The sequence below is a fragment of the Octopus sinensis genome, linkage group LG8, assembly GCF_006345805.1.
Source record: "Octopus sinensis linkage group LG8, ASM634580v1, whole genome shotgun sequence".
NCBI classification, from domain to species: Eukaryota; Metazoa; Mollusca; class Cephalopoda; order Octopoda; family Octopodidae; genus Octopus; species Octopus sinensis.
Genome location: NC_043004.1, coordinates 18,065,671 through 18,090,958, shown reverse-complemented (window position 1 = coordinate 18,090,958; position 25,288 = coordinate 18,065,671). Strand labels below are relative to the sequence as shown.

General features: G+C 38.3%; 1 protein-coding gene across 4 annotated transcripts in view; it reads left to right on the top strand.

Moving 5' to 3' along the window:
- Nucleotides 1–25,288, top strand: part of LOC115214931 (neurobeachin-like protein 1) — a 345,811-nt gene that overhangs the window by 304,050 nt on the left and 16,473 nt on the right. For all 4 annotated transcript variants that reach the window (XM_036505273.1, XM_036505272.1, XM_029784012.2 and 1 more), the window contains exons 39-51: nt 1,521–1,650; nt 3,516–3,664; nt 5,372–5,502; nt 8,410–8,517; nt 11,088–11,183; nt 12,760–12,884; nt 14,526–14,666; nt 17,120–17,250; nt 17,993–18,102; nt 18,740–18,857; nt 23,678–23,775; nt 24,639–24,752; nt 24,900–24,989. In XM_036505273.1, coding sequence (XP_036361166.1) covers nt 1,521–1,650; nt 3,516–3,664; nt 5,372–5,502; nt 8,410–8,517; nt 11,088–11,183; nt 12,760–12,884; nt 14,526–14,666; nt 17,120–17,250; nt 17,993–18,102; nt 18,740–18,857; nt 23,678–23,775; nt 24,639–24,752; nt 24,900–24,989 — 1,541 coding nt within the window. The remainder of the gene's footprint in view (nt 1–1,520; nt 1,651–3,515; nt 3,665–5,371; nt 5,503–8,409; nt 8,518–11,087; nt 11,184–12,759; nt 12,885–14,525; nt 14,667–17,119; nt 17,251–17,992; nt 18,103–18,739; nt 18,858–23,677; nt 23,776–24,638; nt 24,753–24,899; nt 24,990–25,288) is intronic.

Genomic DNA, 25,288 nt, shown 5'->3' with positions numbered 1-25,288 from the left:
CTTCTTCTTCTTCTCCCTCTTCTTCTTCTTCTTCTCCTCCCTCTTCTTCTTCTTCTTCTTCTTCTTCTTCTTCTTCTCCCTCTCCCTCTTCTTCTTCTTCTTCTTCTCCCTCTTCTTCTACTTCTCCCTCTTCTTCTTCTTCTTCTTCTTCTTCTTGTCACTGCCTGGAATCAAACTCGATTCCAGGCAGTGACCTGAATAATAATAATAACAAGACACCTGATAATAATAACAAGGCTGGAGGGTATATCAGCCAAAACGTTGTGTTAACAACAAATGAGATGAGGACAAATATCCGTCAAATGTAACTAATGTCAAACTATTTAATTCTCTGCCTGAAGAATATCTAATAGGTTATATCTTACATCTTTTCTACAATGTACAATTTTGTAACTCCTATGAGTAATGGTGAATAAACATGTGTAATGGTGAAATAAATAATACCAAAAAATTCTCCATTCTTCTATTTTGATATAGTTATGGTATATTCTATTAAGAACGAAGTAGAGTACAGTATAAGCCTTGTCCACCTTCATATTTCACCCTGTGCTATCCAGTAGTAGTATTATATGTACTTCCAGATTTGTGTTTGGGCATCTGTTATGTGTGAATAGATAATTGAAAATGTACTTTTCAATTATATATATATATATATATATATATATATATATATATGTATACATATAATGTGTATATGTACATATATATATATATGTATATGTATGTGTGTGTGTGCGTATAGTACCTACTACACTCTCAGAGTGGTTGGCATTAGGAAGGGCATCCACCTGTAGAAACTCTACCAGATAAGATTGGAGCCTGGTGCAACCACTGGCTCTCCAGTCCTCAGGCAAACCGTCCAACCCATGGAAAACGGATGTTAACTGATGATGATGATTCCTTAAATATATATATATATTCACCAGCTACATTGGACTGGACACATTATTATAATGAAAGATAGCAGGATCCCTAAGCAGATGCTATATGGGGACCTTGTGAGTGAAAAAATACCCCAGCAGAAACCAAAGCTGTGATTTAAGAACTGTCAAGTCCTCATTAAAGGCCTGTGATATGCAGGAGATTGACTGGGAGAGCAGTGCCTGCTATCGCCACAGATGAAGGAAGCAGGTTAAGGAGTAGGGTTGACACTTTTGAGAGAGCATGTATTCTGCATGAAGAACTTAAGCGTGCTGCTCGAAAGCACACTGCTGGTTTAGTGAATGGGGAAAGCTTGATCTGCAATGTTTGCAGTCGTGTATGCTTGTCAAGAGCAGGGCTCATTATCCACCAACAGAGCCACGAATGCAAAATATAAGTTCTAGAGCGCACAATGTTCCTGAAGTTCAGCAATGGTCTTCCTTGGTCACAAGTGGACGTCCATCATAATTCCTAATATCAATGTATGTAAACTTAAAAACAAAGGCTTCACAACCGTACTGAAATATCGAATGTTTGTATGTTGAAATAGTGAAAAAAATGTAGGAAACCTGTATTATGAAATGTTTTTATATTTGCAGACCTGCCAGATAAATCAGAGGAAGATGGACTGCAGAAACTTGAACTGGCCAAAGAAGCTTTAGTTTCCAGAGAAAATATAGCTGATGATGCGTTGGGAGATGAAGATTGGAATGTTATCAGTTCAGCTAAGTAAGTGGTACTTTTTTGTGATATGGAACTGAATCTTTGATAACCTTTAGGTTTGATTGTGTGGGCAATAATCTGAAGATCACTGTATTTGATGGCATGAAAGTTGCATAGGCTTTGTTAGATGCACATATTCAAGAAAAGTATTTTTAGTGGCTTTGTGGTGTGAGGTTTGCTTCCCAAACACATGGCTCTGGGTTCAGTCCCACTTCGTGGCACCTTGGCCAAGTATCTTCTATTGTAGTCTCAGGCTGACCAAAGCCTTATGAGTGGATTTGGTTGACAGAAACTGAAGAAGTCCTTCCTTTGTGTGTGTGTGTAAAATATGCATATGAAATGTGTGTGCCTTTGCATCAATGTTTGTCCTCTACCACTGCCTAACAATTCGTGTTGGTTTGTTTATGTCCCTGCAAACTTAGCAGTTCAGCAAAGGAGACCATTAAGCTTTAAGAAAAAATAATAAGCACTGAGGTTGATTCATTCAACTAAAAATTAACCCTAACCCTAACCCACACTCTAATGGCTGAAACAAGGAAAAGATACAAGACAAAGCATGTAATATAGGCCCAACTTTGCATATAGGACCCAGGGTGAGTTTTTGAAAAATTTTGGTGGGGAAAAAATGCATCCTATATGCCATCAAATATTGTAGTTTAAGATGGTGAAACCATTCTGTTATTTACTTTCTTTTATGTTTTTTTTTTAGTTTAGTAAGTCAACCCCCATCAGGGTATCTTTTGGTCAAAGACAATCCAACCATAATTAGCCAACCAATTTCTCCCCCCACCCCACCCCACCACAGAGTACAGTGTATCTAGAAATATTTAATGTGGTCTTAAATCTTTAAGGCTGGTAGGGTGGGATTTGTGCTGGGGTGAGAGAGAGAGAGAGAGAGAGAGAGAGACTAGTCTATTTCTAGCAAATCAAACAACTGCTGCAGAGTGCTCTATTGTCATCTCATAATTTGTATGCTTTGTATGTTAACATGAAATTAATATCATATAGCCTTCTGTGTTTCATACTTAATGTATATACATCATTGATAGGCCAGTTTCTGCAGTACTCATCCTGAGATAACATCTAAGGCAGTGAGCTGGCAAAATGTCAGCATGCCGGGCGAAATGCTTAGTGGTATATCATCTGTCTGCACCTTCTGAGTACAAATTCCACCAAATTCCATTTTGCCTTTCATCCTTTTGGGCTCGATAAATTAAGTACCAGTTACACACTGGGGTCGATGTAATCAACTTAATTCCTTTGTCTGTCCTTGTTTGTCCCCTCTATGTTTAGCCCCTTGTGAGCAATAAAAAAATAAGAAATGTTAGCATGCCAGGCAAAATGCTTAGCAGTATTTCGTCTCTCTCTTTACATTCTGAGTTCAAATTCTGCCAAGGTCGACTTTACCTTTCATCCTTTTGGGGTTGATAAATTAAGTACCAGTTACATTCTGGGGTCGATCTAATCGACTGACCCCCTCCCCACAAAAAATTTCTGGCCTTGTACCCTGAGTGGAAAAGAACATCTATCCCTGCAATGTCCAACAAGAATGCCTGATTTTTTGCTAGACATATATTTGGTTGAATTCCCATTCAGTTATGTGGCTGGCTGCAAGCACGTCACTGAAAAGGCTCAAAACAACTGAAATGTTTCTGGTATTCTTAAAATTGCTGCTCAGGGGATTTTTCTGCTCCTTCTGATATTTATTGCTTTTAACACAGCACGTCTATAAGAGATGTTTTTTTAGGATAAATACCATAACTGGCTGATCAATGGTGTGTCTACATTTATTATGATACACAGATGGCTGTTTCAATTTAAGATAACCTCAATTGTGAATACTGAATGGTTTATGTGTTTTTACTTTGTAGTATGACCGGTGAAGAATACTCTGGTAAAGAGAAGCTTGTTCTACTTGAAGACTGTGAGCTAGTTACTATGGTGGATGTTATCAAAGGTCGTCTGGAGGTTACTACAACACACGTATACTTCTTTGACTGCAGTCCTATGAAAGAAGAAGGTAATTCAATATTGTTTATTCCACAAACACCTTCATGTGTAAATTAACAATGTTGTTTATTATTGCAGCTATCTCTGACCTATTATTGTCTTTCCAAATAATAATGGCTACTCATCTCTTATTATGTTGTCTGTTCTTATTTTCCTGTCAACAAAACGTTCTGTAGCTCAGCACTTTTAAAAATAAACAACTCTCTTACTCGAGCGACTGCCGAAGGTTAGTGATAGAATGAGCATCCAGCTGTGAAAACTACTCCACCTCTATGTATTTTGTCTAACCCATGCTAACATGGGAAAATGGATGTAAAGATGAATAAGTATATATAATATATAGGAGTGGCTGTGTGGTAAGTAGCTTGCTTACCAACCACATGATTTTAGGTTCAGTCCCACTGTGTGGCACCTTGGGCAAGTGTCTTCTACTATAGCCTCAGGCTGACCAAAGCCTTGTGAGTGGATTTGGTAGACAGAAACTAAAAGAAGTACATCGTGTATGTGTATGTGTGTATGTTTGTGTGTCTGTGTTTGTCATGCCATCGTTGCTTGACAACCGATGTCAGTGTGTTTATGTTCCCGTAACTTAGCGGTTCGGCAAAATAAACCTATAGAATAGGTACTAGGCTTACAAAGAATAAATCCTGGGGTTGATTTGTTTGACTAAAGGCGGTGCTCCAGCATGGCCACAGTCAAATGCCTGAAACAAGTAAAAGAACAAAAGAATATATATTGTTGTGTCTGGGGAGAGTCATTCTGTTTTAACGTCTTCTTAATTAACACACTCACTGGTTTGATTTCCACTCATTTACTTTTTTTTGTTTCTTTTCTAAAATATTCATTGCTTCTTGCAGCCTCTTCAGTAATTGTTGACTCTGTTCGTTATTGGGGCTGCGTTCTTTTTGTTTGTTAATATATATCCATTTTGTCTCAGTTTGGAAAATTCACTTCAAATTAGTTCTGCTAATTTCCTTGAAGTACAATATTTGTGTCCCATCTATTCCACACTGCAAAATGTGAACCATGGTCTCATTCTAGAAATCTGAAGATTCTAGCTGAGTGTAGGTATAGGCATAGTTGTGTGGTTAAGAAGCTTGCTTTGCAACCACGTGGTCTCAGGTTCAGTTCCACTGTGTTATTACCTTGGACTGGTGCCCTCTATGATAGTCCTAAGTTGACCAATGCCTCACAAGTGGATTTAGTAGATGAAAACTGTGTGGAAGCCCATTGTGTGTGTGTGTCATCATCCCCACTGCTTGACAATTGGTGTTGGTGTTTGTTTACATTTATGTAACATAGCAGTTCATCAAAAGAGACCAATAGAATAAGTACCTTAAAAAAGGTTAAGTACTGAGGTCAATTTGTTTGACTAAAACTCTTTGAGACAATGTCCTAGCATGGGCCCAGTCCATTGACTAAGACAATTAAAAGATAAACGATACCTATTCCCTGTATCCAGTCATTTTATGAATTCACTTGAAAATACCGTCCAACAGGTGGGACATAATTTAAACTTAGAGCAGTTTTGGTTAATAATTCTTGCCTTTAATCACTTTCTACTAAAGTTACCCTTCTACTAACATGGCCCTGTTTTGCTTTATTTAAAAATGGATTTCAAATTGTAATGTTATGATCTTTATGTGTGCAGTTAGTGTTTTCTTTAAATAATTTGCTTTTCAGCTTTTTCTTTTCACCCCCTGTTTCTGTATTTCAGGTGGAGAAGACTTTAAGTGGAACCTATCTCAACTGCGAGAGATTCACTTCAGACGTTACAATCTACGAAGAAGTGCCTTGGAATTATTCCTGATTGACCAAACTAATTACTTTTTAAATTTTGAAAAAAAGGTTTTTATCTTAACCCTTTCGTTACTGTATTTATTTTGAGATGGTCTTTGTTTCTTTCAATTAATTTTAAATATAACAAAGAATTTAGTAAAATAACTTAGTTATCATTGAACTAGTATAAGGAACATAAATTGTGACTAAGATTTGGTGGAAGATTTTAGTTCAAAACTTACAAAAACATGACATTTGTACTAAGAGCCAGAGGCAGTTTCAGCCGGGTTGGTATCAAAAGGGTTAAGTCAATACCATTGGAGCAATTATTCTATAAATCTCATCAGTTATATTTCTAGCTGAAACTTTATCCTGATTCTAAGGCATAATGGATTAGTGGATTATAATAAAATAAAACTTTTTGTAACATTATAGCAAAGGATTAGTGAAATTGTTCATTGAAACAGTGTAGGAGGGAAAAGTTCCAAAAGACTCAAGTATAGATTGTATCAAGGGAGATAACTCAATATTTTTAAATGTTTCGTTTCTGCGATCGGTTTACATTAAGTGCTACAAGAACTATAAGAATAAGGTTACTGATTGGGCTTTGGGTCAGATATTTAACTAACCTGCTTAACTCTTTAGCATTTAAACGAGCCAGATCCAGCTTCACCCACCTACCCTATAAGGTCATTCTAAAAATAAAGAATGACGCCATTGAAATCTTGACTCTATGAGATCATTCCTGATTAATTCAAAATGATGTGAATAAATGAGTATTACGTTTGATTGGGTAATCAAAATGTTCAAGGGTTAAGCCCTTCACTCCATGTAGAGCATAGGCCATCAATGACTTTTCTCTACTTGAAGCTGTCTTTTCTACTTTTCTCCATTTGGATCCCTATTTTTCCAGCTCTTCCAGCACGGAACATGGACGTCAAATGATGATGATAATGACTATCTTTAGGCGCAAAATGTAATATATACCTCTGTCTAGGAAAAATCGAAGTTACAGAAGCACTGATGACAAATCAAAAGCAACAACACTTGGACAGTCTTCCCCCAGGAAACCATATGAAAGGATGGGTTGACCATGCCTTAAGGAGACAGTTATACTGTTCTATATTTAAGAGATGAGGAATTATTTACATTATTTACAATTGATGGATATTTGTCCTCTTCTTGTTTGTTGTTAACACAGTTTCAGCTGACATACCCTCCAGCCTTCATCAGGTGTATTGGGGAAATTTCAAACCTGGGTTCTCATTCCTAAGGTATATGGAATAGTGGTTAAGAGTGTGGGCTACTAATCCCAAGATTCTGAGTTCAATTCCAGGCAGTGACCTTTTGAGCATGATCATTACCAGTGTCGCCTTACTGGCACTTGTGCCGGTGGCACGTGAACAAAACATTCGAGCGAGGTTGTTGCCAGTGCCGCTAGACTGACTCCTGTGCAGGTGGCATGTAAAGAAACGCTATTTCGAGCGTGGCCGTAGCCAGTACAGCCAGACTGGCCCTCGTGCAGGTGGCACGTAAAAGCACCCACTGCACTCTCGGAGTGGTTGGTGTTAGGAAGGGCATCTGGCTGTGGAAGTCCTGCCAGATCAGATTGGAGCCTGGCGCAGCCATCTGGTTCACCAGTCCTCAGTCAAATCGTCCAACCCAAGCTAGCATGGAAAGCGGACGTTAAAAGATAATGATGATGATATATATATATACTCACACTGTGCTTTAGGAGACCTATTGAGACAAGTACATCAACATCAAAATATCAATGGAAATTGTAGTTATGATACCTGTGCCGGTGGCACGTAAAAAGCACCATCCAAACGTGGCCATTGCCAGCGCCACCTTGACTGGTTTCCGTGCCAGTGGCACATAAAAAGCACCCACTACACTCACGGAGTGGTTGGCATTAGGAAGTGCATCCAGCTGTAGAAACATTGCAAGATCAGACTGGTGCCTGGTGCAGCTTCCTGGCTTCCCAGACCCCGGTCAAACCGTCCAATCCATGCTAACATGGAAAACGGATGTTAAACAATGATGATGATGATGATTATTATTATTTTTATTCAGGTCACTGCCTGGAATTGAACTCGGAATCTTGTGGTTAGTAGCCTGCGCTCTTAACCACTACAGGCATATGGTGTAGTGGTTAATAGGTTGGGCTACTAACCTCAAGAATCTGAGTTCAATTCCAGGCTGCGACCTGAATAATAATTATAGTAATAATAATAATAACAGCGAAAAATACCTTAGGAATGAGAACCCAGGTTCGAAATTTCCCCAAGACACCTGATGAAGGCTGAAGGGTATATCAGCCGAAATATATTAAGATGAGGACAAATACCCATCAAATGTAAATAATGTACAATTATACTGTGTTACATGTCAGGCTCTGGTCTGCGAACCACAAGAGAGGCAGAAGAGAAGATGCCCTAACCATAGCTGGAGGCATGGGTTAGATGATTTGTCAGGATCCATGGGTTTGAGCATGGCATTGTGCTCCAGTGTCTGTTTTGGTATGGTTTCTACGTCTAGATGCTTTTCCTAGTGATGTCACCATGCATCTCACAAATCTGTGAACCGCAAGGGAGGGGAGGGCCAGCTTTATACTAGAGGATAAGGGGTCAAAGTGTACGGGAACATGGGGTAGGCACTCTGGAGGAAGTGCATGGTCGTTCACATTTAGATGGGAGGGTGAGAATTATCGGGTGGAACTACAGAGATAAATTATAGTGATGTGGTGTCTACGTGGCCTCTCAAAGTACAAAAATGAGTAGAAGTTGATGGGGACAGAGAAACTAAAAGTGGGAGTATATGGTGGGTTTGCATGAGTAGGCTACACATTCATTTCATTATGTGGAAAGGATTCCTGATACAAAGGCAGATGCTAGCAGCTAATTAACTTAACAATTGTTTGTAGAAAATTATATTTTATTAACTGTTTTATCGATTCTGTGCTTTTGGTTACAGGTTCGTAACAAAGTTTACAGTCGAATACTCAGCCTTCGACCTCCCAATCTCATCTATCATGGTACGAGATCACCAGCAGAATTATTAAAAGCTTCGGGACTAACACAGGTTGGTTGGTTACATTTCTTTTTCCTGTAAATCTGAGAAAATCACTACTACTTCAACTGGCGTTTGGAAGGATGTATGTATGTGGTTATCATAAATTGTTTATCAATTAATAAATATATGTTTTGAAAATGTAACTTTTTTTGAACCATGATTTCAAACTTCATTAGTAATTAAGGTATACATCTTACAAATTACTTGGTTACCTTGTCAATGCTGGTGCCACATAAAAAGCACTGGTGATGGTGACATGTAAAAAGTGCTGGTACCACATAAAAAGCATTTGTGCTGTTGCCATGTAAAAAGCACCCACTTTCACTAAGTAAAGCGATAGACACAAAGAAGGTCATCCAGCAGTAGAAACCATTCCAAGGTAGATGATGGAACCTGGTGCAGCTCCTGTCAAACCTTCAAGCCTATGCCAACATAGGAAGAGGATGTTAAATGATGATGATGATCATCATCATAATAATAATAATAGATGAAGACCTGTTGAGTCAAGTGAAATCGTTGTTGTGGCCGATGCCAGTGGTACATAAAAAGCACCATTTGAGTGTGGCTGATGCCAGTGCCAGTTGAACATAAAAAGCAGCATTCAAGTGTAGTCGATGTCAGTGCCACCTGACTGGCTCCTGTGCCTGTGGAATGTAAAAAGCACCATACGAGCATGGTCAAGTCCAGTGCTATCTGACTGTTCCCATGTCAGTGGCACATAAAAAGCACCCACTACTCTCTTGGAGTGGTTGGCTTTAGAGAGGGCATCCAGCTGTAGAAACCTTGCCAGAACATATTGGAGCTTGGTGCAACCTCCTAGTTTGTCAATCCCCAGTCACGCTGTCCAACCCATGCCAGCATGGAAAGTAGACATCAAACAATAATAATGATAACGATGATATTGCCTATGTCATCAAACAGTGATAGATTTGTTGTTGGCTTCGACAGGTGTCACATATTTAAAAAACTGCTTGAGATATTGTTAAGGATGATAATTTGATTAAGTTGGTGATAAGTGAAAAAATAAATCTCAGATGATAATAACCAATGCACGATTATATTAGTTTTTAAGTATTGTTGTTATTTAACCCAGTCTTGGTCCAGCAGATCTGTGAGGAAAGGGTTTCTAGCTGTGGCCATCCTCTACGTTTTCTATTTAAATTATTTTTTCTTCAATTAAGTGGAGACGTAGCTGTGTGGTTAAGTTTGCTTCTCAACCACATAGCTTTGGGTTCAATCCCACTGCTTAGCCCATTGGACAAGTGTCTCCTACTGTAGCCCCACGTTGACAGAAGCCTTGTGAGTGGATTTATTGGTAGAAACTGAAAGAAGCCTGTTGTCTGTGTGTGTCTCCTTGTCTTGACATTGCTTGATCTTTGTAAATGAGTATCATTGTCATGCAAGCAGTTTCATTCATTTCTAATATTCTGTGGAACCTTGTTCGGCCATGGGGAAATATTACCTTGCTTGGAAACAGGAAGGGCATCCAGCCATAAAAATCTGCCTCAGTGAACTCTGACCCATGCACTCATAGCAAAGTGGATGTTAAAAGATGAATCATCATCATCATCAACATCATGGAAAAGGGACATTAAATGGTGATGACGATGAAGTAAAGTCACTGTTAGTGATGAAACAAGAGGCTTGTATTAGTTTCAATACAAAGAGTCAGTCGGTGATGTTGGGTGTCACAGAACTTACTGTTTGTGTTGATTTATAATGAGTCAGTGTTAGAGTCAGTATAAATAGTCAAGGAGTCAATGTTATGCTAATATTTATGTGAAGAATCAAGGATTCATTGATCGTGCCGATATTGATGTGAAGAGTCAAGAAGTCGCGTTTTGAGATAATATTGATGCAAATAGTCAAAGAGTCACTGTTTGTGCTGATATTTCCTTCTCTTTCTCTTGAGACAGCATTCACCCGGGGTGGGTTGAGCTGACTTCATTCATCCTCAATGCTGCATCTCTCACAAACACCGACCAGGCCTGGCGATTTGAGGCTAACGACCGCGTGATCTCCAACCACTCCTTATTCCAGCGGTGAATGCCGTAGACATGGAGGCCTAAGTTGGGGTTCCAGATCAGCCTTGACTGTCATCGGCCAGGTTTTTTGTTGTCCACCACATTGCTTTTGCCAACCCTGAAGGGGAGCTGAGGCAATTGCTTCGTAGATGAATTCTTCTGGTTGATGACGGAGGGCATGACCCAGCCAACGCAGACGTCTCGTTAGGATGACTTGTTGGAGGGAGGTGTTGCACCGAATTGTTGGAGACAATCCTTCAAACATTCCTCGGTGCTGATATTGACATGAAGAGTCAAGGAATCATTGTTTATGCTGATATTTATGTGAAGAGTTGAAGAGTCACTGTTTGTGGAGCCATTGTGCTGATATTGATGTGTGAAGAGTCAAGGAGTCATTGTGCTGATATTGATGTGGGAAGAGTCAAGGAGTCATTGTGCTGATATTGATGTGTGAAGAGTCAAGGAGTCATTGTGCTGATATTGATGTGAAAGATGATAGCTAAAAAAAAAAAAAATTATCAAGAAATTAATTAATGTAATTGATTTATACTTCAGAAATGGGTGCAGAGAGAAATCTCCAATTTTGATTATCTGATGCAGTTAAACACAATTGCTGGGCGGACATACAATGATCTGAGCCAGTACCCAGTTGTAAGTTATTCACATTCTGCTTTATTACTAACACAACACACCCTCTCATGCTTTCTCCTCTTCCTTCCCTCCCTCCCACTCACCTCCCCCTCTCTTTCTATCTCATGCTGTTACACAGTAAATTTTTATGGGATTAACCCTTTAAGCATTCAGATTACTCTGTCAAATGTAATGCTTATTTATTCACATTGTTTTGAATTAGCCATGCATTATCTTGTAGCCTTGAGATTTTTGATGATGTAATCGTTTACGTTTAGAATGGCATTGTAGGGTAAGTGTGAGAGACTGGATCTGGCTAATCTGAACATAACACAAGTAGAATATTTGGGCCAGATAAGGCTGTTTTAAATGCTAAAAGGTTAATCATGGTACCAGTCTTGTATTTAATGACATAATACAGTAATTAATGTAAAATTTGAACTCACCGTCTCTGAAATTTTTCTTCTTTGAATCCAAATTTTATGTTTATTTTGTTTATCCTGATGATAACAATGATAATAACAATAATAACAGCAATACAAGAAATGATGAAATAGTTTTTATATTCCTGTGTCATAAAAAAATGTACTTTGTTTGTCTACATATACGAAGAGAAGGTTGATGGTAGTGGGGTTAAGGTTTACAACAACTGTCATATATATAAGGAATGAGGAGAAATTGGAGAGGTAATTAATAAAATTATTTATTAATTAGAAAATATGACAATATATCTGGCAGGTGTCTTGATTCAGAAATCTTTAGATAATTCATAAAATTAAAATCATTATAAGATGAATCTCTTCAGGAGTAGTAAGGATATACCAATTAGAAATACATGTTGAGATAACAGCTATAAAACCGTTAACTAACCAGTATTTTCATTGGATTTATGATCCCTTAATGAAGTTTATTACCTTTGCTTGAGATATATATATATATATATATATATATACATAAGAGGATTTGGTATCCAGAAACAGCAAGTTTAATATCCAACATATATCTTTATTTTTATTCTTATATTTCCCTTCATACTTCCTATATCTGTTCCTTTCCCAAATAACTTCTTATATTGAACTCTACTATATCCTTCTATTTAACTCTCTCATATCATCTCTGATGATGCGGTATCATTTATATCCCTGAAACAGCTGTAAGACGACCCTTCTCTTTATAAAATGTCCTAAAAATTTCACACAGTCTTGGCTTTGTTGTCTCATTTTATTTAATATATATGTGTGTGTGTGTATATATATATATATATATACATACATACATACACACACACACACACACATAGATGCTAACTTTGGTGGCACCACATAAAAAACACCCAATACACTCCGTAATGTGATTGGCATTAGGAAGAGCATCCAGCTGTAGAAACCATGTCAAAACAGATGACTGGTGCCTGGTGCAGCTATTCTGCTTACCAGTTCTGGTCAAACTGTCCAACCTAATGCCAGCATAAAAATCAGACATTAAATGATGATTTTATCTGATCACAATTTTTTCTAACAAGATACCAATATTCTATTATGATATTCTGTAATTCTTTGTGATTTTTCCATAATATGTTGTTTTATACATTTGGCAGTTTCCTTGGATAATATGTGACTACACATCTTCAACTTTGGACATTGACGACCCTTCAATCTATCGTGACCTCTCCAAGCCTATTGGTGCTGTTAATCCCAAACATGAAGAAGAAATCAGGGAAAAGTGAGTTGTTTATCTATTTTTTATCTTTTACTTGTTTCAGTCATTGGACTTGTTTTATCAGTCTCTTTTGCTGAACTGCTTTGTTATGGAGACATAAATAAAGTAATACTGGCTGTCTAGTAATGTGGGGGAAGGGATGACAAATACAGACATGAAGAAGCACACACACAGACATATCCTTCATCATCATTTAACATCCACTTTTCGAAATCAAAATCAAATTTGATGACTGGCATCTGTGCTAGTGGAGCGTTAAGAGCACCATCCGAGCGTGGTCGTTGCCAGAGCAGCAAACTGGCTTCTGTGCCGGTGGCATGTAAAAAGCACCATTCGAACATGATTGTTACCAGCGTTGCCTTACTGGCACTTGTGCCGGTGGCATGTGAAAAAACATTCAAGCGAGGTCGTTACCAGTACCGCTAGACTGGCTCCTGTGCAAGTGGCACGTAAAAAACACCATTTGAGCGTGGCCGTTGCCAGTACCGCCTGACTGGCGCTCATGCTGGTGGCACGTAAAAGCACCCACTACACTCTCGGAGTGGTTGGCATTAGGAAGGGCATCCAACTGTAGAAACTCTGCCAGATCAAGATTGGAGCCTGGTGCAGCCATCTGGTTCGCCAGCCCCCAGTCAAAATCGTCCGACCAATGCTAGCATGGAAAGTGGACATTAAACGATTATGATGATGATGACTTTCCATGCTTGCATGACTTGCACAGAGTTTGTTGAGGTGGATTTTCTATGGCCTGATAGCCTTCCTGTCACCAACCTTCGTCTGATCCAAAGTGAAGTAATATTTCCTTGTGACCAGACAGGCGTCCAGGGAAGATCGGAAATGAAGAATATCCCTTGCATGACAGTGACTCACATTTACAACTCATTCACAAACATGCACGCATGAACACACACACACTTGCATGCGCACATTTTGTGTTATGCTAAGAAGCGGTTCACAGTAACAGAACTTTTGATGTGTCACACATAACGACTCTAAATCTTTGAGAGAGTCAAGAGGAGTCAAGCCTGACTAGTTTGTACTGGCATTGACTCATGTCTGTTGTTATAATAAAGTCAAACCAGATAGTGGTATTTTGAAATGATTTAATATGGATGTTTCAGGTTTGTTTGATATATAATAGGAAATGCATCCATTACGTAAACCTTCTTCAGTTAAAGCATTTCAAAACTATGAAGAAATTGATGGAAATATTTCAATATATTTATGTTTTGAATAGCAAGTTGGCTACTATGTTAGGAAGATGTATATGTATAGAGAGGGGGAGAGAAAGAAGAGGGACCAAAAGAGAGAGAAAAGAAAAGGGGTTAAATGAAGAGAAGGATATATAAAGTGAGATAGTGAGGAAGGGAAGGAAAGATGTACGAGTGAATAGTTTTGGAAGAAAATGGGACGGTTTTATTTGTTTGCATACAAAATCAGGTTTGAGAAGGTCCTCTCCCACCAAATTCTTGACCTTCACAATCTGTTACTCTTCATCAAATTAATTATGTCACTACCATGTTTATTGCTTAATTTCTAGTTTTCATTCCCAATTTTTCATTCAAGATCTTGAGAACCTGTCTTTGGGAATAAACTCATCTTTTCTAATTTGTTTCTGCCTTTTACTATGTTCTTCCTTGATAGATTTGACTTGTTTGAAGACCCCAGTGGTACAGTGGAGAAGTTCCATTATGGTACTCACTACTCCAATGCTGCCGGAGTCCAACATTACATGATTCGACTGGAACCCTTCACCACATTACATATACAGCTGCAAAGTGACAGGTGAGTGAGTCTGTGTCTTCTTTTACTTTTCTACCTTAAATTTTTGTTTCCTCTACATTCAAGTACTTCTATTAATGTGTATACTCCAGTCAGTCTATTGATGTTTAATCTTTATATATATATATATATATATATATATATATACATATACACTCACACACACACACACACATATATATGATTCAATATATGACCGCGGATGTATTGTTGGCAATTTTATTTCCTCCGTCTTCCCTTCCTTGGACCTTTCCTTTTTCTATGTTTCTGACGAAGAGCTCCACTTGAAACGTTAAATCCTCCTTCTTTCTTTCCTTTCCTGAGTGTCCAATAATACTATACTTGTTCCACATCTTCGCGTTATGTGTTTTCTCTTTGTGCTTTCATGTTTTGATTAACTATATATATATATATAATATATATATATATATATATAAAGGCATAGGAGTGACTGTGTGGTAAGTAGCTTGCTTACCAACCACATGGTTCCAGGTTCAGTCCCACTGCGTGGCAACTTGGGCAAGTGTCTTTTACTATAGCCTCAGGCTACCCAAAGCTTTGTGAGTGGATTTGGTAGATGGAAACTGAAAGAAGCCTGTTGTGTATATATGTATATGTGTATATATGTATATGTGTGTTTGTGTATGTATGTATGTGTGTGTGTGTGTATGTTTGTGTGTCTGTGTTTGTCACCCCCAACATCACTTGACAACCGAAGCTGGTGTCTTTACGTCTCCGTAACTTAGCAGTTTGGCAAAAGAGACTGATAGAATAAGTACTAGGCTTACAAAGAATAAGTCCTGGGGTCGATTTGCTTGACTAAAGGCAGTGCTCCAGCATGGCCACAGTCAAATGAGTGAAACAAGTAAAAGTGTAAAAGAATGTGTGTGTGTGTGTCTGATTATTCCTCAATCACTGTATCATTACTGTATCACTGTATTACTGTAACGATTTCCTAAACTTAAAATATATTAACTGACCAGCGCAGGTGTGTGGCTGTGGGGCAAGAAGTTTGCTTTCCAACCATGTGACCTTGGGTTCAGTCCCACTGTGTGACATCTAGAGCAAGTGTCTTTTACTGTAGCCCTGGTCCAACCAAAGCCTTGTGAGTGGATTTTGTAATTGGAAATTGAAAGAAGCCTGTCATCATCATCATCATAATTTAACGTCTATTGACCATGCTGACATGGGTTGGACAGTTGACCGGCGTCTGGGAAGCCAGGAGTCTACATCAGGCTCCAGTCTGATCTGGCAGTGTTTCTACAGCTGGATGTCTTCCTAACGCTAACCACTCCGAGCGTGTAGTGGATGCATTTTTACATGCCACTGGCACAGGGGCCGGAGGGGGGCTGGCATTGACCACATTCAGATCTTGCTTTTTACGTGCCACCGGCACGGGGATAATAACTACAATTTCCATTTGATTGTGATTTGATTTGATTTTGGTGTACTTGACTCAATAGATCTCCTCAAGCACTATATATAATTATTATTATGAAGGTTGCTGGCTGAATTATTAGCACACCGGCCAAAATGCTTAGCTGTATTTCGTTCATCTTTACGTTCTGAGTTCAAGTTCCGCTGAGGTCAGCTTTAGTTTGCATCCTCTCAGGGTTGATAAAATAAGTACCAGCAGAGTACTGGGGTCAATGTTATTGACTACCCCCTTCCCCCAAGTTTCAGGCCTTGTGCCTATAGTACAAAGGATTATTATTATTATTATTATATTATTATTATTATTATCTTCTGGAAATATTTACTATATTCTGTTTGATAGATTGCAGCCACTCTGACACATCATCAGTATTAGATAAGTGTTTTGGAGTTACAAATTATATTATGCAGTAGAATACAATAATTGAAAACATCTCCAACTGACTGGGGTACACTAAAACCCAAGTAACAGGGTGGACAGCTGAGATGACAGCAACAAGATTTGTCATTTAGTATAGGATAGAACTATAAATGGATGGGCTGCGCTAAACCATTCATACAGTTCTATATTTAAGAGATGAGGAATTATTTACATTTGACGGATATTTGTCCTCATGTTGTTTGTTGTTAACACGTTTCGGCTGATATATCCTCCAGCCTTCATCAGGTGTCTTGGAGAAATTTCAAACCTGGGTTCTCATTCCTAAGGTATTGTTCAATGTTATTATTATAATATGCCCACAGGCATTTGGCGCAGTGATTAAGAGCGCAGGCTACTAACCCCAAGATTCAGAGTTCAATTCCAGGAAGTGACCTGAATAATAATAATAACAACAGCATCGAAAAATATCTTAGGAATGAGAACCCAGGTTCGAAATTTCCCCAAGACACCTGATGAAGGCTGGAGGGTATATCAGCGGAAACGTTGTGTTAACAACAAACAAGATGAGGATGAATATCCATCAAATGTAAATAATAAACCATTCATGTTTCTAATATTCCATCACATTCTATTACTTCAGATTTGATGTTGCTGATCGCCAGTTCCATTCCATACCATCTTCATGGCAGTCGATTTATGAAAATCCAAATGATGTCAAAGAACTTATTCCTGAATTTTTCTACCTTCCTGAATTTCTGTATAATATGAACTGTAAGTTAATTTTTCCTCTTGTATTTCTCACTGTCTTTCTTTTTATTTTAAACCTTTCCCTGCAATTCATCTTCCTAACATCTCCCCCATGTCTCTTCTACTGCATCCCCCTTTTTCTCCATCTCTGCCGATCTCCTACACCCCTTTTGCCCCCATCCAAACTTACCTATCCATTCATCATGTCAAAATCTTTTCTATCACTTATATTCATCTCCTGATACTTTGAGAATACACTCTGACATCATCATCATATCTCTCTCCAACTCTCTCTTTTCCTCTCTCTTGTTCTATCTCCCTCATCCTCCTTCTCTATTCCCCTCTTTCTCTCTTTTCCTCTCTCTCTCTTTCAAATGGAGTAGCCACATATCTCTTCTGTCCTTCCGCCTTGGTTTAACTTCTGACACAAAGGCATCTCCCTTTATAATACTCACTCCACCTCTCAGTTGAGGGAGGTCTTGTCTTGTGACTTATTTGGTGACCTCCCTGGCACCAATGCCATATAAAAACCACTCAGTCCACTCTGAAGAGTGGTTAGCATTAAGAAGGGCATCCAGCTGCAGAAACCATCCCAAAACAGACACTAGTAGACTCTTCTGATTTGCTATCTTCTGCTGAACCATCCAACTCTGCCAGTATAGAAAATGGATATTAAATGTTGATGATGATAATTATTATTCTGATGAAGAAACTTTGGAATTAATGATGTAACGTTAAGAAACTGTTATTTCTTAAATTTCTACAGACTTTGATCTCGGTACTCTTCAAGTTACTAAAGAACGTGTTCACGATGTTATTTTACCAAACTGGGCCAAAACAGCTGAAGAATTCATTTACCAACACAAAAAAGCTCTGGTAAATATTCTTTCAATACTTTTACGATTTTATGTAATTTTTGTCCTTTATGCATTTTCACTGGTTCCAATCATTGGACTGCGACCATGCTGGGGCACAGCTTTGAAGGTTTTAGTTGAACAACTCATCCCCACTACTTATTCTGTTACTCTCTTTTACTCTTTTACTTGTTTCAGTCATCTGACTGTCGCCATGCTGGAGCAGCACCTTTAGTCGAGCAAATCGACCCCAGGATTTATTCTTTGTAAGCCTAGTACTTATTCTATCGGTCTCTTTTGCCGAACTGCTAAGTTACGGGCACATAAACACACCAGCATCAGTTATCAAGCAATGTAGTGGGGGGTCAAACACAGACACACATACACACACATGCATATATGTATATACATATATATGATGGGCTTCTTTCAGTTTCCATCAACCAAATCCATTCACAAGACTTTTGTCGGCTCGAGGCTATAGTAGAAGACACTTGCCCAAAGTGTCACGCTGTGGGACTGAACCAGAAACCACATGGGTACAAAGTGAACTTCTTAACAAAACAGCCATGCCTGCACCAAGGATATTTGGGAATTTTCTTTTTTTTTTTTTTTTTCTAAAAGTGATAAAATTCTAACCAATTTTCTCAACTTTTCAGGAATCAGAATTTGTCTCTAGTCAACTTCATAACTGGATAGACTTAATATTTGGTTACAAACAGAAAGGACCTGCTGCTATTGAAGCACTAAATGTATTTTACTATTGTACATATGAAGGTAAGTTCCGCTCTGGCTTCCAGGCTACATTGTCTTACAGCTACACCATCAGTACTAAACATATATATATATATATATATATATATATATAGATATATATATATATAAATTAAAAATGAGGGTGTCTAAAAGACACCAACATGCCGAAATAGCAGTCGAAACTCTGACTATAAAACCACGTTAAATGTTCATATCGCACCATGAGGCAAAGCGGAGGGGCAAAACATAGAAGCAAAAATTATTGAATAATTCAAGATCCAAGGATTTCTGGTTCTGCTTTAGATAAGTTTTACTGTCATCCACAAGAGAACCATCCGAACGTGGCCGTAGCCAGTTCCGCATCGACCGGCCTCCGTGCTGTGGGCACGTAACAAACACCATCCGATCATGGCCGTTCGCCAGCCTCATCTGGCACCTGTGTCGGTGGCACATAAAAACACCTTCCGAAGACCCGGCAAGACTAGTCAGTCCACCTGTGCATACCTTCCTCTTGTGACACCTGTGAAGACCGGTTGAGGCAAGTGAAAATCAAATCAAATCAAATCAAATCAAAATAGACAAATAGATGAACATCAATGGAATTTGTATCTTGTGGTACCAGTGCCTGTGGCACACAGAAATCCATCAGTGCTGTAGTCAGTGCGGTGGGCACATGACAAACCCCATCCGATTGTGGCCGTTCGCCAGCCTCATCTAGCACCTGTGTCGGTGGCACATAAAAACACCATCCGAAGACCCGGCAAGACTAGTCAGGCCATAACCCATGGCCCCTACCTGGGACGTAGTCAGTCCACCTGTGCATACCTTCCTTCTTGTGACACTTGTGAGACCTGTTGAGGCAAGTGAAAATCAAATCAAAACAAATCAAAATAGATGAACATCAATGGAATTTGTATCCTTGTGGTACCAGTGCCGGTGGCACGTGGCACACAAGAAAACCATCCGAACGTGGCCGTAGCCAGTACCGCATCGACTGGCCTCCGTGCTGTGGCACGTAACAAGCACCATCCGATCGTGGCCGTTTGCCAGCCTCATCTGGCACCTGTGTCGGTGGCACATAAAAACACCATCCGAGTGTGGCCGTCTGCCAGCCTCGTCTGGCACCTGTGTCGGTGGCACATAAAAAAACACCATCCGAGCGTGGCCGTTTGCCAGCCTCGTCTGGCACCTGTGTCGGTGGCACATAAAAAAACACCATCCGAGCGTGGCCGTTTGCCAGCCTCGTCTGGCACCTGTGTCGGTGGCACATAAAATCATCCACTACACTCTCGGAGTGGTTGGCGTTAGGAAGGGCATCCAGCCGTAGAAACACTGCCAGATCTGACTGGACTGGTGCAGCTTTCGGGCTCCCCAGACCCCAGTTGAACCGTCCAACCCATGCTAGCATGGAAAGCGGACGTTAAATGATGATGATGATGATGATGAATTGAATATATCAAGGGTACATAAATACAGATATATATATGCACAGCAAACGATATACTTACATATACGAGCGTCGCACATACATACATATGCACGTATGGACACAGCCAGCTTGAATCGCCCGCCAAATCACCGCATAAGTACGATATGGTTAAAATAAGCATCGCAGTGAATATAATAACGAATTATATAAATTTATATATGAGGATAATATCGATATTTAAGTGTCGAAATTATCAAGTGGCCAGCATGAAAGAAATACCTTACAAAGGTAAAAAAATTTTTAACAATTAAAAATGAGGGTGTCTAAAAGACACCAACATGCCGAAATAGCAGTCGAAACTCTGACTATAAAACCACGTTAAATGTTCATATCGCACCATGAGGCAAAGCGGAGGGGTAAAACATACAAGCAAAAATTATTGAATAATTCAAGATCCAAGGATTTCTGGTTCTGCTTATGCGGTGATTTGGCGGGCGATTCAAGCTGGCTGTGTCCATACGTGCATATGTATGTATGTGCGACGCTCGTATATGTAAGTATATCGTTTGCTGTGCATATATATATCTGTATTTATGTACCCTTGATATATTCAATTGATGACGGTAAAGCTTATCTAAAGCAGAACCAGAAATCCTTGGATCTTGAATTATTCAATAATTTTTGCTTGTATGTTTTGCCCCTCCGCTTTGCCTCATGGTGCGATATGAACATTTAACGTGGTTTTATAGTCAGAGTTTCGACTGCTATTTCGGCATGTTGGTGTCTTTTAGACACCCTCATTTTTAATTGTTAAAAATTTTTTTACCTTTGTAAGGTATTTCTTTCATGCTGGCCACTTGATATTTCGACACTTAAATATCGATATTATCCTCATATATAAATTTATATATATATATATATATATACATATATATAGATATATATATAGATATATATATATATATTATATATATATATATATATATACGAGCAAAATGCCCCCTGCCCCCGTCCAATGGACGGTGGTGAATCATATCTGCTGAATAAAGAGCAATCAGTGTTTTCTTTTCATTAAAAAATAATTAAGCATGCCTTTATTTCAATAAAATTTTTGGTTTTGTTAAATGAAGTTAAGGCAAAAAAAAATACTTTTTGAGAAACCAAATAGCCTTTCCTTCCTTCATGCCAAGTTTGAAGAAAATATCTCTTTTACATCTTACTCTTTTGGTCTCTTAAATATACTGAATTTTGTGGTATTATTTCAAGCCAGCTGGCTTGTTTTGCACAAACTGCACTTGGATTTTTCTCGTGTACGCGTAGTATCGATTGCAACAGCTGATGTACTTGCACGTACAAATGCATGTTTCCACGTCTTGAGAAAAATTTTTGTAATTTTTTCAAGACTTATACACACCCTGATATCTACATATCAAATTTTAGAGCAGTCGGATGGAGGATGCCCGAGATCCTAGAAGACATACACACACAGACAGACAGAACAGATTTTATATAATAGATATGTGTGTGTGTGTGTGTGTACATATGCCAGTTAGGAGCAAATAATTCAGGAGTGAATATTTGCAAAGATATTATCTAGGGTAATATAAGTAAATTGATAATAACAATTAATAACATAGGCAATTGCATGCCCCAAAAATGCATAAATAGCTGAAAGATTAAAATTTATATTAATCAAAGGACATACTGAGTATGTCTACCTGCTGGAATTAACAGTAAAAACTCTTATTTAAACCGCTGTAAAAAATAACACTGATAATAACTACAGAAGTCAACCATATTAACAGTGTTATGTTTTTTCGGTGGTTTAAATAAGAGTTTTGACTGTTATTTCCAGCAGGTAGACATACTCAGTATGTCCTTTGATTAATATATATACATATAACTAATGTAGGATAAAATTTTTTTCCCGAAAAAAATTTTATCAATGGCCAGCATATCAAAAAATACCTTTAAATGTTAAATTTATGAATAATTTACAAAATAAGGGCAAAAGAAAAATTCTAATGCCAAATATGCCGAAAAAAAGACAAAAATTGTCAATAACCATTATAATTTATGCGTTTCGAAACAAACCGATAGAAATTTCTAAAAAATCCGTTATTACCGTATTGGTCCCAATTTCGGGGTTAATTCATAAGAATTTTCCCTTCTTCAGTGATAAATACGTGAGATATAAGTGAAATACTTACTCATACCCTTAGAAAAAGCAAGCACCAAGACCTGAGCAGACCTAAGTACCCCAAATATATCCAAAATAGAAAATCTTCGGCACATCTCGAGACACGTGTGATTCGAACTAGAAACTTTCACAGATTGAGAGAATCCGGAAGTGAACACTATTCAATTTATAACTAATGTAGGATAAAATTTTTTTCAGGAAAAAACTTTTATCAATGGCCAGCATATCAAAAAATACCTTTAAAGGTTAAATTTATGAATAATTTACAAAATAAGGGCAAAAGAAAAATTCTAATGCCAAATATGCCAAAAAATTATATATATATATCTTGATTGGTGATCATTGCAATTTGTCCGCGACTCTTCCACTTTATCTCGTCCTCTTTCTACCTATCTTCTGTTCTACTTTCACTTTTCTGTTTTTGTCGCCACCAATAACACCTACACCAACATTCACACCCTTCCACTATGCCTGACCACCACCCCTTCCTCCAACACCTTCAATCACTTCTTTGCTGTTTGCTTGCCCTTGTATTTTTTGTTTTGCCAAATAAACACATGCACTATATATTCATTCTTCCCTCATTTATTACTGTTCTTATCCTAACTCGTGTCCATTGTCTGAAAATTTTTCATCATACATCTGTGACCCTTTCAGCGACACTTTTCTTTTCATCTGTGCTCTTGCTCCGTTTACTCATGTGTGCTCTTGCACACACAAATATGGAAAATGACCATCCTGAAATATAACAATATCTATTTCAATACACAGCTTCACATCAGGAATCTTGCAACACAAATTGATAAACATAATGAAGAGAATGAATTTCATTTGAAAGTGTCATAGAGTTTACATCTGGATGCTGAAATGATACAGCTTGGTGGTTGACAGGATAAGACCTAAGTGTGAAGTGTAGGCTTCAATAAACTTTGGGTAATTTGTGATTTGAAGGATATTTGGCTGCTAATTGTAACTGGTTGAACAGCCTTGTAGAGATACCCCTCATTTATGTATATGTGTATGCATGGAATGGGGAGACTAGTACATTGTTTCACTTAAGTATGTGAGTACTAAATAAAAACGAAATTGGAAAAACAAAAGATATTGATTATTGCTCAAGATACTTTGATATTTATGTGATGTTGTATTTTGGAAGGTGATGTTATATTTTGCTTGTTATAAGGGTTTGTGATTTCCTTCTGTTTGTTGTAGGTGCTGTTGATTTGGATGCTGTAAAAGATCTAACGGAAAGGAAAGCTCTAGAAGGGATGATCAACAATTTTGGCCAAACACCGTGTCAGCTACTGAAGGTCTACTAACATCAGTTTTTCTCTAGTGATTCTATTATTATTAACGGGGTGAGCTGGCAGAAACATTAGCACGCTGGGCAAAATGCTTAGCGGTATTTCGATTCCTGAGAATGATCTGCTTCGTGTTTGATGGTGATGGTTAGATAATGAACACTGCTTTGACTTAACAACTTTTGCGCCATTTCATGCAAATTTATGGAAGATTGTCCTCATCTTGTTTGTTGTTAACACAACATTTCAGCTGATATACCCTCCAGCCTTCATCAGGGGTTTTGGGGAAATTTTGAACCTGGGTTCTCATTCCTAAGGTATTTTTCGATGTTGGGGTTGGTAGCCCGAGCTCTTAACCACTACGTCATATGCCCGTGGGCATATGACATAGTGGTTAAGATGAGGACAAATATCTGGCAAATGTAAATAACGTACATAATTCCTCATCTCTTAAATATAGAACTGTATTATGGAAGAAAGTTTGCTAAATTGTTCTTTTCTTCAGTAACCCTTTTATTTTAGATAATCTACATTCATATCAATATGATAATGAGTGGGTTTACAAATTTAGAAATTTATGAGAAGAAATGAGAAAGGAAATCAAATCCTTAAAGCATGAGGGCAATAAAAGTGATTATTTTATTGCTAAAAAAGAAACTTTTTATTTATTTGATATTCCTATTTGTAACTTGAGGGTCTGCCCTGACAGTGACTTCACTGTCTTCTCTCTTTTCCAACTGGAGTAACCATGTACCTTCTCTACAGCAAGACACCAGTTCCCGTTGCTCTCACTCTCTTTGTCTGCCACTATTTTTCAAACTGATTTCTGAAGTGTATCATTATCTCTTTCCTTTTTTTTACCATTTGTCTAGGAATTACACCCCAAGAGATTAAGCTTTGAGGAAGTTTCTTCTCGAGCAAACAAATCTGAGAAGCCTTTGAGTATACTAAACTTTATAAGTCAGCTGAAAACCTATTTCGTCGAGGTAATATATTGGCATTGTCTGAAACTTTCCACATCCAAAACACTCCAACATTACTGCTACAATGCACACACACACACACAAACAAACAAACACACACACACACACACACATCCAGAACAGTTATATGTTTCCGGTCTTCTTTTGCAGGTGTCTGACAGCAATGATCCTGTCGTTTATATAAGTGTGCCAAGGATACAGACACGCTCTATCATTCAACATGGCATGCCTGATAGTATGGTGAGTATCCAGGTGGATTACTTCAGTTACATCCAGCATATACACTCAGCTGGCCTGCTTACATTAATTACTTCCATTTCTTTCTATAGCGTGAATGTGTGTGTGTTGTGTTGGAGGGGCTGCATAGAAAACAGATGTAAAATTATGATAAAGATATATTTATATATATATAGGTGCAGGGGTAGCTGTGTGGTAAGTAGCTTGCTTACCAACCACATGGTTCCAGGTTCAGTCCCACTGCGTATCACCCTGGGCAAGTGTATTCTACTATAGCCTCAGGCCGACCAAAGCCTTGTGAG